A 14,547-nucleotide genomic window follows, 5' to 3' on the forward strand; every position below is an offset into this window, starting at 1 on the left:
CGGGTTTGATTCTCCACTCCTCCACTTGCAGCTGCTGGAATGGCCTTGGGTCAGCCAGAGCTCTCTTATCTGGGAGAACCGGGTTTGATTCCCCACTTCTCCACTTGCAGCTGCTGGAATGGCCTTGGGTCAGCCATAGCTCTCTTATCTGAGAGAACCGGGTTTGATTCCCCACTCCTCCACTTGCAGCTGCTGGAATGGCCTTGGGTCAGCCATAGCTCTCACAGGAGTTGGCCTTGAAAGGGCAGCTTCTGGGAGAGCTCTCTCGGCCCCACCCACCTCACAGCGTGTTTATTGTGGGGGAAGAAGGTAAAGGAGATTGTAGGCCACTCTGAGCCTCTGTCCTTGAAAGGGCAGCTGCTCTGAGAGCCCTCTCCAGCCCCACCCACCTCACAGGGCGCCTTACAGAGCATGATACAGTATCATGGTATAACAATAACAGATAAAATCAATCGACAATCAACAGTATAAATACAATATATAAATGAATTAAAAATAAGCTAAAACAATACAATGGTGCTACAGTCTCTGTTTATCCAAGGCAACGTAGTATTAATTCTGGTTCGATCTTAAAAGGCTACCTGGAAGAGGGCAGTTTTGCAGGCCCTACAGAACTGATTAAGATCCTGTAGGGCCCACACCTCCTCCGGCAGCTGATTCCACCATTGGGGGGCTTTTATAGAGAAGGACTGCTCCCTGGTTGTTTTAAGTTTGGCCTCCTTAGGCCCAGGGATTTCCGAAAGATTTTGTGAGCTGGAACGCAGCGCTCTCTGGGGAACATACGGAGAGAGGCGGTCCCTGAGGTAGGCAGGTCCTCGGCCATGTAGGGCTTTAAAGGTGATAACCAGCACCTTGTAACGAACCCAGTATACGGTTGCATATTGACGCATTGCACATTTACAAGTCGACTGCGAATCCTCCGCGACTTTTTTTCCCCCCTTCTGATGGTTTCAAGGTACCAGCCTCCGAACCTGGCGATCTCCACTCTCTACTGGAAGGCCTGGCCCCTTCTGCTGGTGGTGGCTGCCTTCAACCCCGAGAACATCGGTGAGTCTAGAAGGAAGTCGCAGCTGACTTAAGGCTCCCCCCCCCCCGTAGGGTTTTCGAGGCAAGAGATGACCAGAGGTGTTTTGCCGTTGCCTACCTCTGCGTTGCAACCCTTGTCTTCCCGACCAGAGCCAACCCTGCTTAGCTCCTGAGAGGGAGGGGCGGTGGCTCAGGGGTAGAGCATCTGCTTGGGAAGCAGACGGTCCCAGGTTCAATCCCCGGCATCTCCAAAAACGGGTCCAGGCAAATAGGTGTGGAAATCCTCAGCTTGAGACCCTGGAGAGCAGGGGAGAGACAGTGGCTCAGTGGTAGAGCATCTGCTTGGGAAGCAGAAGGTCCCAGGTTCAATCCCCAGCATCTCCAAAAAAGGGTCCAGGCAAGTAGGCGTGGAAAAACCTGAGCTTGAGACCATCGTAAGTGTTAGGGAGGGGCGGTGGCTCAGGGGTAGAGCATCTGCTTGGGAAGCAGAAGGTCCCAGGTTCAATCCCTGGCATCTCCAAAAAAGGGTCCAGGCAAATAGGTGTGAAAAACCTCAGCTTGAGACCCTGGAGAGCCTCATAAGTGTTAGGGAGGGGCAATGGCTCAGTGGTAGAGCATCTGCTTGGGAAGCAGAAGGTCCCAGGTTCAATCCCCAGCATGTCCAAAAAAGGGTCCAGGCAAGTAGGCATGGAAAAACCTCAGCTTGGGACCCTGGAGAGCCTCATAAGTGTTAGGGAGGGGCGGTGGCTCAGTGGTAGAGCATCTGCTTGGGAAGCAGAAGGTCCCAGGTTCAATCCCTGGCATCTCCAAAAAAGGGTCCAGGCAAATAGGTGTGAAAAACCTCTGCTTGAGACCCTGGAGAGCCTCTTAAGTGTTAGGGAGGGGCGGTGGCTCAATGGTAGAGCATCTGCTTGGGAAGCAGAAGGTCCCAGGTTCAATCCCTGGCATCTCCAAAAAAGGGTCCAGGCAAATAGGTGTGAAAAACCTCAGCTTGAGACCCTGGAGAGCCGCTGCCAGTCTGAGAAGACAATACTGACTTTGATGGACCAAAGGTCTGATTTGGTATAAGGCAGCTTCTTATGTTCATGTTCATATGAGACCAGAAGAGACTGGCCTCGTCTGGGTCCCCCCGGTCAGGGCAAGAAGTGAACAGAGCTGGCTCGCCGTTGCCTGCCTCTGTGTAGCAACCGTGGCCTCCCTTAATGGCTTCCCATCCAAATACTAACGCGGGCCGACCCTGCTTAGTTTCTGAGAGCTGACGAGATTTGAGCTTGGCTACGCCTTTAGGGCCAGGACAAGGGATTTCAGAGGTGGCTTGCCGCTGTCTGCCCCTGCGTAGCAACCCTGGACTTCCATGGTGGCCTCCCGTCGAAGTATTAACCAGGGCTGACCCTGTTTAGCTTCTGAGATCTAACAAGACGGGCTAGCCTCGGCCATCTGCATCAGGGCGAGAGATAACAAAGGTGGTTTGCCACTGCCCTCCTCTGGACTTCCTTAATGGTCTCCCCTCTTAACTACCGTCCAGAGCCAGTCCCCGCTTAGCTTCTGAGATCCGACAAAACCGGGTCGTCTCAGCCGTCCAAGTCAGGGCAGTATTAGAATTCCCAGTTGACCAGCTGTGGTGGTTTTCAGTGGGAGGGGCTAAAGCAGGAAGGGGCGGGTTCCGAACAGGGCACCCAAGCCCCAACTCATCGGCATCGCTGCCTAGGTTTCGCGCCCCAATATGTTTCATTAGTAAGAATGCATGACCTCTTGGGAAAGTACCGTATTTTTCGCACCATAAGGCGCTCCGGAGGATAGGACGCACCTTCCTCCTGGGGGGCGATCCGCTGGCTCTGCCTCCAATCCGGCGCTTCCCCCGCGCCTGCCTGGCTCCATCTTCTTCAGGCAAGCGCTGGGATCGCTCCACGTGGCCCCAGCTCTTCGCAAGAGCCGGCTGCGGAGGGGGCAGCGTGCTTCCTCCTTGCCTGCGTGCCTAGCTTCAGCTGTGATGTTTAAAGCAAGCGCTGGGATCGCTCCCTCCCCCCTCCGATCCCAGCACTTGCTTTAAACATCACAGCTGAAGCTAGGCACACAGGCAAGGAGGAAGCACGCTGCCCCCTCCGCAGCCGGCTCTTGCGAAGAGCTGGGGCCACGTGGAGCGATCCCAGCGCTTGCCTGAAGAAGTTGGAGCCAGGCAGGCAGGCGCGGGGGAAGCGCTGGATCGGAGGAAGAGGCAGCAGATCGCTTCCCCCCCCCCCCCGAAGGTACGTACCTTCGGACCATAAGACGCACATACTTCCCCCCCACACTTTTTTTTGGGGGGGGGGGAGTGCGTCTTATGGTCCGAAAAATACGGTAGGTCTTTGCCAAAGTGCATTGCAAAGATATTTCAGACACTTGGGGTTTTTTTTCCTGTGATGTTTTTCTCTGCTCTTCTCCCTCTCGCTTCTTTGACCCCTTCCCCTCTCTTAGGTCTCACTGCCTGGGAGGAGTACCCCACGCTGAAGATGCTCATGGAAATGGTCATGACCAAGTAAGCCGAGAAGCTGCCCTCCCCCAAATGCATACGCGGGCCTTGAGGCAGTAAACAGCAGTAGCAATAATAATAAAATAATAAAACCATCCCAACGGTTTAAACCAGGGGCGTCGAACTCATTTGCTATGAGGGCTGGATCTTATATAAAGGAGACCTTGTCGGGCTAGGCCATGTCAGGCCAGGCCATCTGTATACCTATTTAAGATTAGGTAGCAGAGATATAAGCTTTATAGAGGACACAAACGCAATTAAATTATTTTTTTAAAAAAAAATCCTTACACTGTTAGCGCTCGTTGGTCTTAAAGGGGCTTTCTTTGTATCTCTCCCATGGGATCCAGAGAACTGGGCAAAGGAAGCTTTCTTTCCTTCCTTCCCCAGGGGACCAGGAGGGGGGGGAGCCTCTGCCAATAGAAGGAAGAAGGCTTGGCTCAGTAGCTCTGCTGTGCGATTGAGAGAGACTAGAAAAACAAGTTCTGCCTTCCTCCCCAAGGGAGATGCCTCAGCCAATGGAGAAAACAGAGGTTTTGCTCTGTAGCTCCTGTGTGATTGAGCAAGCCTTACAAAGCGAGCTGTTATACAGAAGGAAGCAAGAGAGAGGGAGAAGGAAGGAAGGAGATGACAGCCAGTTGCTTGGGGGCCTGATAGGAGCCCTCCAGGGCTGCATGTTTGACACCCCTGGTTTAAACAGTATGTAATCAAAACCTTCTCGGAGCTAAAAATGTCAGAATTTCTAATTGTGTCGCTGTCTTTTGGGGGAGGTAGAGAAAAAGCAGGGGTGGGGAGAGCCAGTTTGGTGTAGTGGTGAAGTGCGCAGACTCTTATCTGGGAGAACCGGGTTTGATTCCCCACTCCTCCACTTGCACCTGCTGGAATGGCCTTGGGTCAGCAAGAGCTCTCACAGAGCTGTCCTCAGAAAGCCAGTTTGGTGTAGTGGTGAAGTGCGTGGAATCTTATCTGGGAGAACTGGGTTTGATTCCCCACTCCTCCACTTGCACCTGCTGGGATGGCCTTGGGTCAGCCAGAGCTCTCTTATCTGGGAGAACCGGGTTTGATTCCCCACTCCTCCACTTGCAGCTGCTGGAATGGCCTTGGGTCAGCCATAGCTCTCACAGAGCTGTCCTCAGAAAGCCAGTTTGGTGTAGTGGTGAAGTGCGTGGAATCTTATCTGGGAGAACTGGGTTTGATTCCCCACTCCTCCACTTGCAGCTGCTGGAATGGCCTTGGGTCAGCCATAGCTCTCACAGGAGTTGTCCTTGAAAGGGCAACTGCTGCGAGAGCCCTCTCAGCCCCACCCACCTCACAGGGTGTGTCTGTCGTGGGGGAGGAAGGTAATTTATTTGTTTATTTATTTATTGATTTGATTTGATTTGTATCCCGCCCTCCCTGCCAAAGTAGGCTCAGGGCGGCTTACAGCATAAAACTGAATTAAAACAGTACATATTATAAAATAGCACATTCTATTATATAAAATTATATATTTAGGAATTAAAACAACATATCATTTAGTGCTCAGATCTGGATATTATCTTGTTAGATTTCACAGTGTGACGGTATTCCATCTATGATGTAGGCTCTGTATCAATTAAAGGCCAGCTGGAAGAGGAGAGTTTTGCAGGCCCCGCGGAACTGACCAAGATTCCTGCAAGGCCTGCATTTCCTCTGGGAGTCGGTTCCACCAGTGGGGGGGGGGGGCAGCGATCGATCGAAAAGGCCCCTTCCCTGGTGACCTTCAGTTTGGCCTCCTTCGGCCCGGAGATTACCGGTAGATTTTGTGAACCGGATCAAAACACCCTCTGGGGAGTATGAAGGAATGAACAGTCGACACATGGATCTTGAGGAAGCAGAGAGGTCTGACTTCTTTAGCCAACCTTCGCTTTATTTATACATCCTGTCTTGAAGCTACGTTATTTGCTTAGTACATAGTGCTTAAACAGGAAACATCTGTTCAAGGGACACCAAATCTATACTTGTTTATAGGATTCAATACAGTCATCAATTTGTCAATACTGCATGGGTCAGCATAAGGGAGTGAGAATGTGGGTGAACACGGATAAGAACATAAGAGAAGCCATGTTGGATCAGGCCAACGGCCCATCCAGTCCAACACTCTGTGTCACACAGTGGCAAAAAAATTTATATACACACATACACTGTGGCTAATAGCCACTGATGGACCTGTGCTCCATATTTTTATCTAAACCCCTCTTGAAGGTGGCTATGCTTGTGGCCGCCACCACCTCCTGTGGCAGTGAATTCCACATGTTAATCACCCTTTGGGTGAAGAAGGATTTCCTTTTATCCGTTTTAACCTGTCTGCTCAGCAAATGTGAGATGCCTGTGCCCTTTTGACTCTTCAGACACAATGGGGAATGCAGGGCTCCAGGCTGGTATGCCAGACACATGGTCTCCCCCACGTTCCTGTCTGCAGCCTTTGTGGGACCCGGGAATCAAGCAAGCCTTTCGCGGCATGATTCCCACAGGAATATATGGGAAGAGACAGTCCGTAAGGTAGGCAGGTCCTCGGCCGTATAGGGCTTTAAAGGTAGTGAACTTTAAAGAGATTGTAAACCCAGCTACAAATACAAGTTGATGGGGTGTGAACTGGCAGAGACTGACCAAGAGAGAGATCTTGGGGTCGTGGTAGAGAACTCACTGAAAATGTCAAGACAGTGTGCGTTTGCAATAAAAAAGGCCAACGCCATGCTGGGAATTATTAGGAAGGGAATTGAAAACAAATCAGCCAGTATCATAATGCCCCTGTATAAATCGGTGGTGCGGTCTCGTTTGGAGTACTGTGTGCAGTTCTGGTCGCTGCGCCTCAAAAAGGATATTATAGCATTGGAGAAAGTCCAGAAAAGGGCAACTAGAATGATTAAAGGGCTGGAACACCTTCCCTATGAAAGGTTGAAACGCTTGGGACTCTTTAGCTTGGAGAAACGTCGACTGCGGGGTGACATGATAGAGGTTTACAAGATAATGCATGGGATGGAGAAAGTAGAGAAAGAAGTACTTTTCTCCCTTTCTCACAATACAAGAACTTGTGGGCATTCGATGAAATTGCTGAGCAGACAGGTTAAAACGGATAAAAGGAAGTCCTTCTTCACCCAAAGGGTAATTAACATGTGGAATTCACTGCCACAGGAGGTGGTGGCGGCCACAAGCATAGCCACCTTCAAGAGGGGTTTAGATAAAAATATGGAGCAGAGGTCCATCAGTGGCTATTAGCCACAGTGTGTGTGTGTGTGTGTGTAATTTTTTTGGCCACTGTGTGACACAGAGTGTTGGACTGGATGGGCCATTGGCCTGATCCAACAGGGCTTCTCTTATGCTCTTCTGTGACACAGAATGTTGGACTGGATGGGCCATTGGCCTGATCCAACAGGGCTTCTCTTATGTTCTTATGTGACACAGAGTGTTGGACTGGATGGGCCATTGGCCTGATCCAACAGGGCTTCTCTTATGTTCTTATGCTCTGAGATTTGGAATGGAGGGCAGGGCAGGATATCAATCCAATATTATCTTCTTCATCTTAGGAATGGCAGCAGAAAGGGAGAGAAAGGTGATCGCCTGCCAACTCTGCTTAATAAATCAAATCCCAAGTGTGCATAAACTGCAAAAATAGACTTGAGATTTGCACGTAACGTTCACAGCTTTTCTGTGCCCTGCATTGCTTCAGGATCTTTTTTTTTTGGGGGGGGGGGGCACGTGAGGATGTTTAAAAAAAAAAACGGGATGCACTCCAACGTACTCTTCTTCCTGTTCTTTTGCAGTAACTACTCCTACCCGCCTTGTACCTTGACGGACGAGGAGACCCGCACGGAGATGATCAACCGGGAGCTGCAGATCTCGCAGCGGGAGAAGCAGGAGATCCTGGCTTTCGAGGGCCACCTGGCCGCTGCTTCGACCAAGCAGACCATCACAGAGAGCAGCAGCCTCTTGCTGTCGCAGCTCACCAGCCTGGACCCGCAGTGAGCAGCCGTCACTGTTCCCTGGGCCGTGTGCGTGGAGGGGAGGGAGGGAGAGCGAGGGAAATGCGATCATAGAGGGGAAGGAGGGAACTTTGATCCGTTTTCTACTGGAGCTGGGTAAATCCCCCTTTCTGTGTCTCCGGCAGGGGCCCTCCCCGCAGGCCTCCGCAGCACGTCCTGGATCAGGTGAAGAGCCTGAATCAGTCCCTCCGCCTGGGACACCTCCTCTGCCGCAGCCGGCACCCCGACTTCCTGCTCAACATCATCCAGAGACAGGTAGGGTCACCCGAGGGGTTGAGAACATAAGAGAAGCCATGTTGGATCAGGCCAGTGGCCCATCCAGTCCAACACTCTGTGTCACAGAAGAACATAAGAGAAGCCATGTTGGATCAGGCCAATGGCCCATCCAGTCCAACACTCTGTGTCACAGAAGAACATAAGAGAAGCCATGTTGGATCAGGCCAATGGCCCATCCAGTCCAACACTCTGTGTCACAAAAGAACATGAGAGAAGCCCTGTTGGATCAGGCCAATGGCCCATCCAGTCCAACACTCTGTGTCACAGAAGAACATAAGAGAAGCCATGTTGGATCAGGCCAATGGCCCATCCAGTCCAACACTCTGTGTCACAGAAGAACATAAGAGAAGCCATGTTGGATCAGGCCAATGGCCCATCCAGTCCAACACTCTGTGTCACAAAAGAACATAAGAGAAGCCCTGTTGGATCAGGCCAATGGCCCATCCAGTCCAACACTCTGTGTCACATAAGAACATAAGAGAAGCCATGTTGGATCAGGCCAATGGCCCATCCAGTCCAACACTCTGTGTCACAGAAGAACATAAGAGAAGCCCTGTTGGATCAGGCCAATGGCCCATCCAGTCCAACACTCTGTGTCACATAAGAACATAAGAGAAGCCATGTTGGATCAGGCCAGTGGCCCATCCAGTCCAACCCTCTGAGTCACATAAGAACATAAGAGAAGCCATGTTGGATCAGGCCAATGGCCCATCCAGTCCAAGACTCTGAGTCACATAAGAACATAAGAGAAGCCATGTTGGATCAGGCCAGTGGCCCATCCAGTCCAACGCTCTGTGTCACATAAGAACATAAGAGAAGCCATGTTGGATCAGGCCAATGGCCCATCCAGTCCAACCCTCTGAGTCACATAAGAACATAAGAGAAGCCATGTTGGATCAGGCCAGTGGCCCATCCAGTCCAACGCTCTGTGTCACACAGTGGCCAAAACCCAGGTGCCATCAGGAGGTCCACCAGCAGGGCCAGAACTCTAGAAGCCCTCCCACTCTTGTCCCCCAAGCACCCAGAATAGAGAGTATCCCTGCCCCAGACATAAGAACATAAGAGAAGCCATGTTGGATCAGGACAGTGGCCCATCCGATCCAACACTCTGTGTCACACAGTGGCCAAAACCCAGGTGCCATCAGGAGATCCACCAGCAGGGCCAGAACTCTAGAAGCCCTCCCACTCTTGTCCCCCAAGCACCCAGAATAGAGAGTATCCCTGCCCCAGACATAAGAACATAAGAGAAGCCATGTTGGATCAGGACAGTGGCCCATCCGATCCAACACTCTGTGTCACACAGTGGCCAAAACCCAGGTGCCATCAGGAGATCCACCAGCAGGGCCAGAACTCTAGAAGCCCTCCCACTCTTGTCCCCCAAGCACCCAGAATAGAGAGTATCCCTGCCCCAGACATAAGAACATAAGAGAAGCCGTGTTGGATCAGGACAGTGGCCCATCCGATCCAACACTCTGTGTCACACAGTGGCCAAAACCCAGGTGCCATCAGGAGATCCACCAGCAGGGCCAGAACTCTAGAAGCCCTCCCACTCTTGTCCACCAAGCACTGTGTGACACAGAGCGTTGGATTGGATGGGCCACTGGCCTGATCCAACATGGCTTCTCTTATGTTCTTATGTCTGGGGCAGGGATACTCTTTATTCTGGGTGCTTGGTGGAGGAGTGGGAAATCAAACCCAGTTCTCCCAGATAAGAGTCCGCACACTTAACCACTACACCAAACTGCCTCTCCAAGGTAAAGGAGATTGTGACCGCTTTGAGACTCCTGGTATAGGGCGGGATATAAATCTAATATTTTCTTTTTCTTCATAAAAGGGATTCCAGTTGAGAAATCTGGGAGAGAAGGGACTGAAAATATTAGGGTGGGTTTATTTGTAGGCCTGCCTGTTCTGGCTGTTGAGAGAGACGGCAGAGGCTGTCGTTGGCCCCAGGGAGGAGACACGCCTTTATTGTCCTTCATTATTAGCATCTTTCTTTCCCAGTAGTTTTTCCTTTGGTCGATACTTCAAATCCCGCGATCCTTCTAGCGCTAGATTTCATTTCGTCTTCAGGCGTCTTCTCAATCGATGCCCTGGCTGGCGGATCTGGTCCAGTCCAGCGAGGGATCTTTGGACGTCCTGCCGGTGCAGTGCCTCTGCGAATTCCTGCTGCACGACGCAGCCGACGAGTCGGCCTCCGGCGAGGAGGAAGAAGAGGGCGAGAGCAAAGAGCAGCGGGCCAAGAAGCGGCAGGTGAGATGGCCCCGCCTCAGCTGTCAGTCCCCGGTTGCCCGGTGAGACGGTCAGAAACGACAGATCCTTTTCCCCTGCAGAGGCAGCAGAAGCAGAGGCAGCTGCTGGGACGCCTCCAGGACCTGCTGCTGGGGCCCAAGGCGGACGAGCAGACGACCTGCGAAGTCCTGGACTATTTCCTGAGGCGGCTGAGCTCCTCGCAGGTGGCTTCGCGGGTTCTGGCCATGAAGGTGAGGAGAGGGAAAAGCTCTATTTTACAGGGGTGTCAGACATTCGGCCCAGGGGCCGAGTCAGGCCCCCAGGGGGCTCCTATCAGGCCCTCAAACAACTGGCTGTCATCTGCTTCCTTCTCCTCCTCTCTTGCTTCCTTCTGCATCCCAGCTTGCTTTGCCAGGCTTGCTCAATCGCACAGGAGCTACAGAGCAAAGACTGTTTTCTCCATTGGCTGAGGGGAGGCATAGTTTGCTTTGCCAGACTCTCTCGGGGGGGGGGAGGCATAGTTTGCTTTGCCAGACTCTCTCAATCATACAGCTACTGAGCAAAATCTCTGTTTCTGTTGGCTGAGGCTCCTCCCCCTCCTGGTCCCCTGGGGATGGAAGGAAAGAGCCACAGCTTCCTTTGCCCAGTTCCCTGAATCCCACGGGAGAGATGCAAAGCAAGCACCTTTAAGATCAACAAGTGCTAATGTTTTAAGCTTGTTTTATTTTAATTTTTAATTGTCTGTGTCCTTTATAAAGTTTATATCTCTGCTACCTAATCTTAAATAGGTACAAACATGGCCCAGCTCAACAAGTACTCATTTATGTCAGATCCGGCCCTCATAACAAATGAGTTTGACATCCCTTGCTCTAGTACAGGGGTGGCCAACGGTAGCTCTCCAGATGTTTTTTGCCTACAACTCCCATCAGCATGGCCAATGGCAGGGGCTGATGGGAGTTGTAGGCAAAAAACATCTGGAGAGCTACCATTGGCCACCCCTGCGGGCTCAGCTGGAAGGGGGGAACGGTCAAGGGTCTAGCTGGAGGAAAATGCAGTGCAGTGAAGGGAAGGGTCTAGCTGGCAGCGGGGAAGGTCTAAGAAAGGAATGGCCAAACTCGCTTAATGAAAGCAGGAGTCAAGTGGCGCCTTTAAGACAAACCAAGTTTTATTCAGAAGGGAAGCTTTCGTGTGCTCTCTGAGCACACTTCATCAGACAATACCTGATCCCCTCATCTGATGAAGGGTGCTTAGAGAGCACGGGAAAGCTGACGTTCTGAATAAAACTTGGTTGGTCTTAAAGGTGCCACTTCACTCCTGCTTTGTTCAGCTGCTTCACACCAACACGGCGGCCCTCTTGGATCTACAGACTTGCTTAATGTATGAGCCACACTGAGTAAATATCAGATGCTTGAGAGCTGCAAGACAGGAAGGAAGGAAAGGGTGGAAGGAAGCAAGTAGATGGGGGAGGGAGAGGTGGGAAGAAAGCAATTTTAAATGTGTTCTCCAAGCTGCCTTCAAATATATTGGTTTTTTATCTCATTACGTATGCTAAACCCACTCTCAGTGAGTATAGCTATATATCCACAGTATTCCAATGTATTTCGTTTTTATAATAGTGTATCAGAATAATGTTTTATATTGACATACTCAAATAAGGGATATTGGCTCTTTATCTCATTACATATAAGAACATAAGAACATAAGAGAAGCCATGTTGGATCAGGCCAACGGCCCATCAAGTCCAACACTCTGTGTCACACAGTGGCAAAAAATGTTATATACACACATACACTGTGGCTAATAGCCACTGATGGACCTGTGCTCCATATTTTTATCTAAACCCCTCTTGAAGGTGGCTATACTTGTGGCCACCACCACCTCCTGTGGCAGTGAATTCCACATGTTAATCACCCTTTGGGTGAAGAAGTACTTCCTTTTATCCGTTTTAACCTGTCTGCTCAGCAATTTCATCGAATGCCCACGAGTTCTTGTATTGTGAGAAAGGGAGAAAAGTACTTCTTTCTCTACTTTCTCCATCCCATGCATTTACTTAACCCATTTTCATTTTATGTATTCTTGTTTTCTAATGGCGGACTAGAATGATGTTTATAATGTATAGACTGATGCTGATAAGTAGATTGGGTGGACCACAACTAGGATAGACATGTCCTTTTGTGATTTACCTAGATTTGCAGAAACACCATTTGGCAGGGAATTTTATTACCTTTTATGGCTCCCCAGGCCAAATGGCCAAGCCACAGTGTTTTATGTGACCATGTGATCAGTTAGTTTGCCCTCTTAATCAACAAACTGCATGTATTCCAGCCGCTATACCTGATCCCCTCATCTGACGAAGGGTGCTTAGAGAGCACACGAAAGCTTACCTTCTGAATCAAACTTGGTTGGTCTTAAAGGTGGGACTTGACTCCTGCTTTCTTCAACTGCTTCAGACCAGCACGGCTGCCCAACTGGATCTGTTGGTTTGGAGAGTGATTTAAAGAGACAAATGCCTTCTCCGTGCCAGCCAATGGGGTCGTTAGGGGCTTTGAGTGCTACACAATGTGTGTGAAAGAGCCACATAGTTCCCAAGTCACAGCTCCTGAGCTGCGGTTTGGCCGCCCCTGGCCTAGGGGAAGGGGCAGGGGCTCTCCGGGAGAGGAAAGGGTCAGTCAAAGTGGAACAGCCCAGCTGGGATGGGGAACTGTCTAGCTGTAAGCAGAAAGAGCCAGTGGGAATCAGTGTTCCCTCTAAGCCAATTTGGTGTAGAGCCAGTTTGGTGTAGTGGTGAAGTGTGCTGACTCTTATCTGGGAGAACTGGGTTTGATTCCCCACTCCTCCACTTGCACCTGCTAGCATGGCCTTGGGTCAGCCATAGCTCTGGCAGAGGTTGTCCTTGAAAGGGCAGCTGCTGGGAGAGCCCTCTCCAGCCCCACCCACCTCACAGGGTGTCTGTTGTGGGGGAGGAAGGTAAAGGAGATTGTAGGCAGCTCTGAGACTCTGTCCTTGAAAGGGCAGCTGCTGTGAGAGCCCTCTCAGCCCCACCCACCTCACAGGGTTTCTGTTGTGGGGGAGGAAGGTAAAGGCGATTGTAGGCCGCTCTGAGACTCTGTCCTTGAAAGGGCAGCTGCTGTGAGAGCCCTCTCAGCCCCACCCACCTCACAGGGTGTCTGTTGTGAGGGAGGAAGGTAAAGGAGATTGTGAGCCGCTCTGAGACTCTGTCCTTGAAAGGGCAGCTGCTGTGAGTGCCCTCTCAGCCCCACCCACCTCACAGGGTGTCTGTTGTGGGGGAGGAAGGGAAAGGAGATTGTGAGCCGCTCTGAGACTCTTCGGAGTGGAGGGCGGGATATAAATCCAATATCTTCATCTACCTCACTGGGTGTCTGTTGTGGGGGAGGAAGGGAAAGGAGATTGTGAGCCGCTCTGAGACTCTTCGGAGTGGAGGGCGGGATATAAATGCAATATCTTCTTATCTTCTTCTATCTAAGCTGAGTTTGTGTGAGCTAGCTCACAGTTTTTTAGCCTCCGGCTCGCACTTTTTTGTCTTAGCTCAAAAAGGATGACCCCAGAGCACACGAATTGATGCAGGAGCTCACAGCTTTCGTGCCAGTAGCTCACAAAGTAGAATTTTTGCTCACCAGACTCTGCAGCTTAGAGGGAACATTGGTGGGAATGGAAAAGGGCCTGGGGCTGTCCGGGGGAGGGAAGGTCCATTTGGAGAAAAGCAGCAGAAGAGGGAGATTCCGCCCCTGATGCTTGAGGGGGCTGAGAATGCCGGAACTTGGGAACACTCGAGATTCTCAGTTTGAGAACAGAAAGGCCGCTTCAGCCTCGCCTCTTTGGCCTCTGCTGCCATGTTTTCTTCTCCCTCTCCTTTAACAGGGACTATCCCTGGTGCTTTCGGAAGGAGGTCTCCGCGACAGGGAGGAGAAGGACCACCCGATGGAGGAGGACTCGGGCGACTCGGAGCTCCTGCAGGGTTACCAGTGGCTGCTCCGGGACCTGCCCAAGCTGCCGCTCTTCGACAGCGTGCGGGCCACCACCGCAGTGGCCCTGCAGCAGGTGAGCCATCTCGGGAAACTGCAAGGACCGGGCTTCTCGGGAAAGAAATGTCTTCCCAGCAGGCCGTGGTTTGGTCTCCTTTACTCGTGCTCCCCACTATTCAGCCGGTGCCATCTCATTCCAGGCCATCCACATGGAGACCGAGCCTCAGACCATCAGCGCTTACTTGATGTACCTTTCCCAGCATGCCCCGGTTGAGGAACAAGGGCATCACAACGACCTGGCTCTGGTGAGAGAGGGGAGTGGATCTGGGACCACGCACCCAAGACGGTGGTAGTGGTCTCTCGTGGGGTCATTTCATTTGGAGGTTTCCTCTTAATTTGTTACCGTTCTACCAGATACCCCTGGCCTCCCTTGCGTTGGGCCCTTACAAGTCCCTCTTCTAGTCAGGCTTCTGTTGAGCTTGGCATGCTCTCTTCCAGCAGGGCTTTTTCAGCTGTGGCCCCTATA

At 51.4% G+C, this 14,547-nt stretch overlaps 1 protein-coding gene across 1 annotated transcript in view; it reads left to right on the plus strand.

The window, feature by feature from the left end:
* INTS1 (integrator complex subunit 1) overlaps positions 1 to 14,547 on the plus strand; it is a 122,637-nt gene that overhangs the window by 48,012 nt on the left and 60,078 nt on the right. The window contains exons 16-23 of the mRNA XM_060260485.1: positions 956 to 1,047; positions 3,481 to 3,541; positions 7,315 to 7,512; positions 7,659 to 7,788; positions 9,880 to 10,059; positions 10,140 to 10,289; positions 13,918 to 14,097; positions 14,222 to 14,326. Of these exons, the coding sequence (XP_060116468.1) occupies positions 956 to 1,047; positions 3,481 to 3,541; positions 7,315 to 7,512; positions 7,659 to 7,788; positions 9,880 to 10,059; positions 10,140 to 10,289; positions 13,918 to 14,097; positions 14,222 to 14,326 (1,096 nt within the window). The remainder of the gene's footprint in view (positions 1 to 955; positions 1,048 to 3,480; positions 3,542 to 7,314; positions 7,513 to 7,658; positions 7,789 to 9,879; positions 10,060 to 10,139; positions 10,290 to 13,917; positions 14,098 to 14,221; positions 14,327 to 14,547) is intronic.

This window comes from Heteronotia binoei, chromosome 20 (genome assembly GCF_032191835.1).
Source record: "Heteronotia binoei isolate CCM8104 ecotype False Entrance Well chromosome 20, APGP_CSIRO_Hbin_v1, whole genome shotgun sequence".
NCBI classification, from domain to species: domain Eukaryota; kingdom Metazoa; phylum Chordata; class Lepidosauria; order Squamata; family Gekkonidae; genus Heteronotia; species Heteronotia binoei.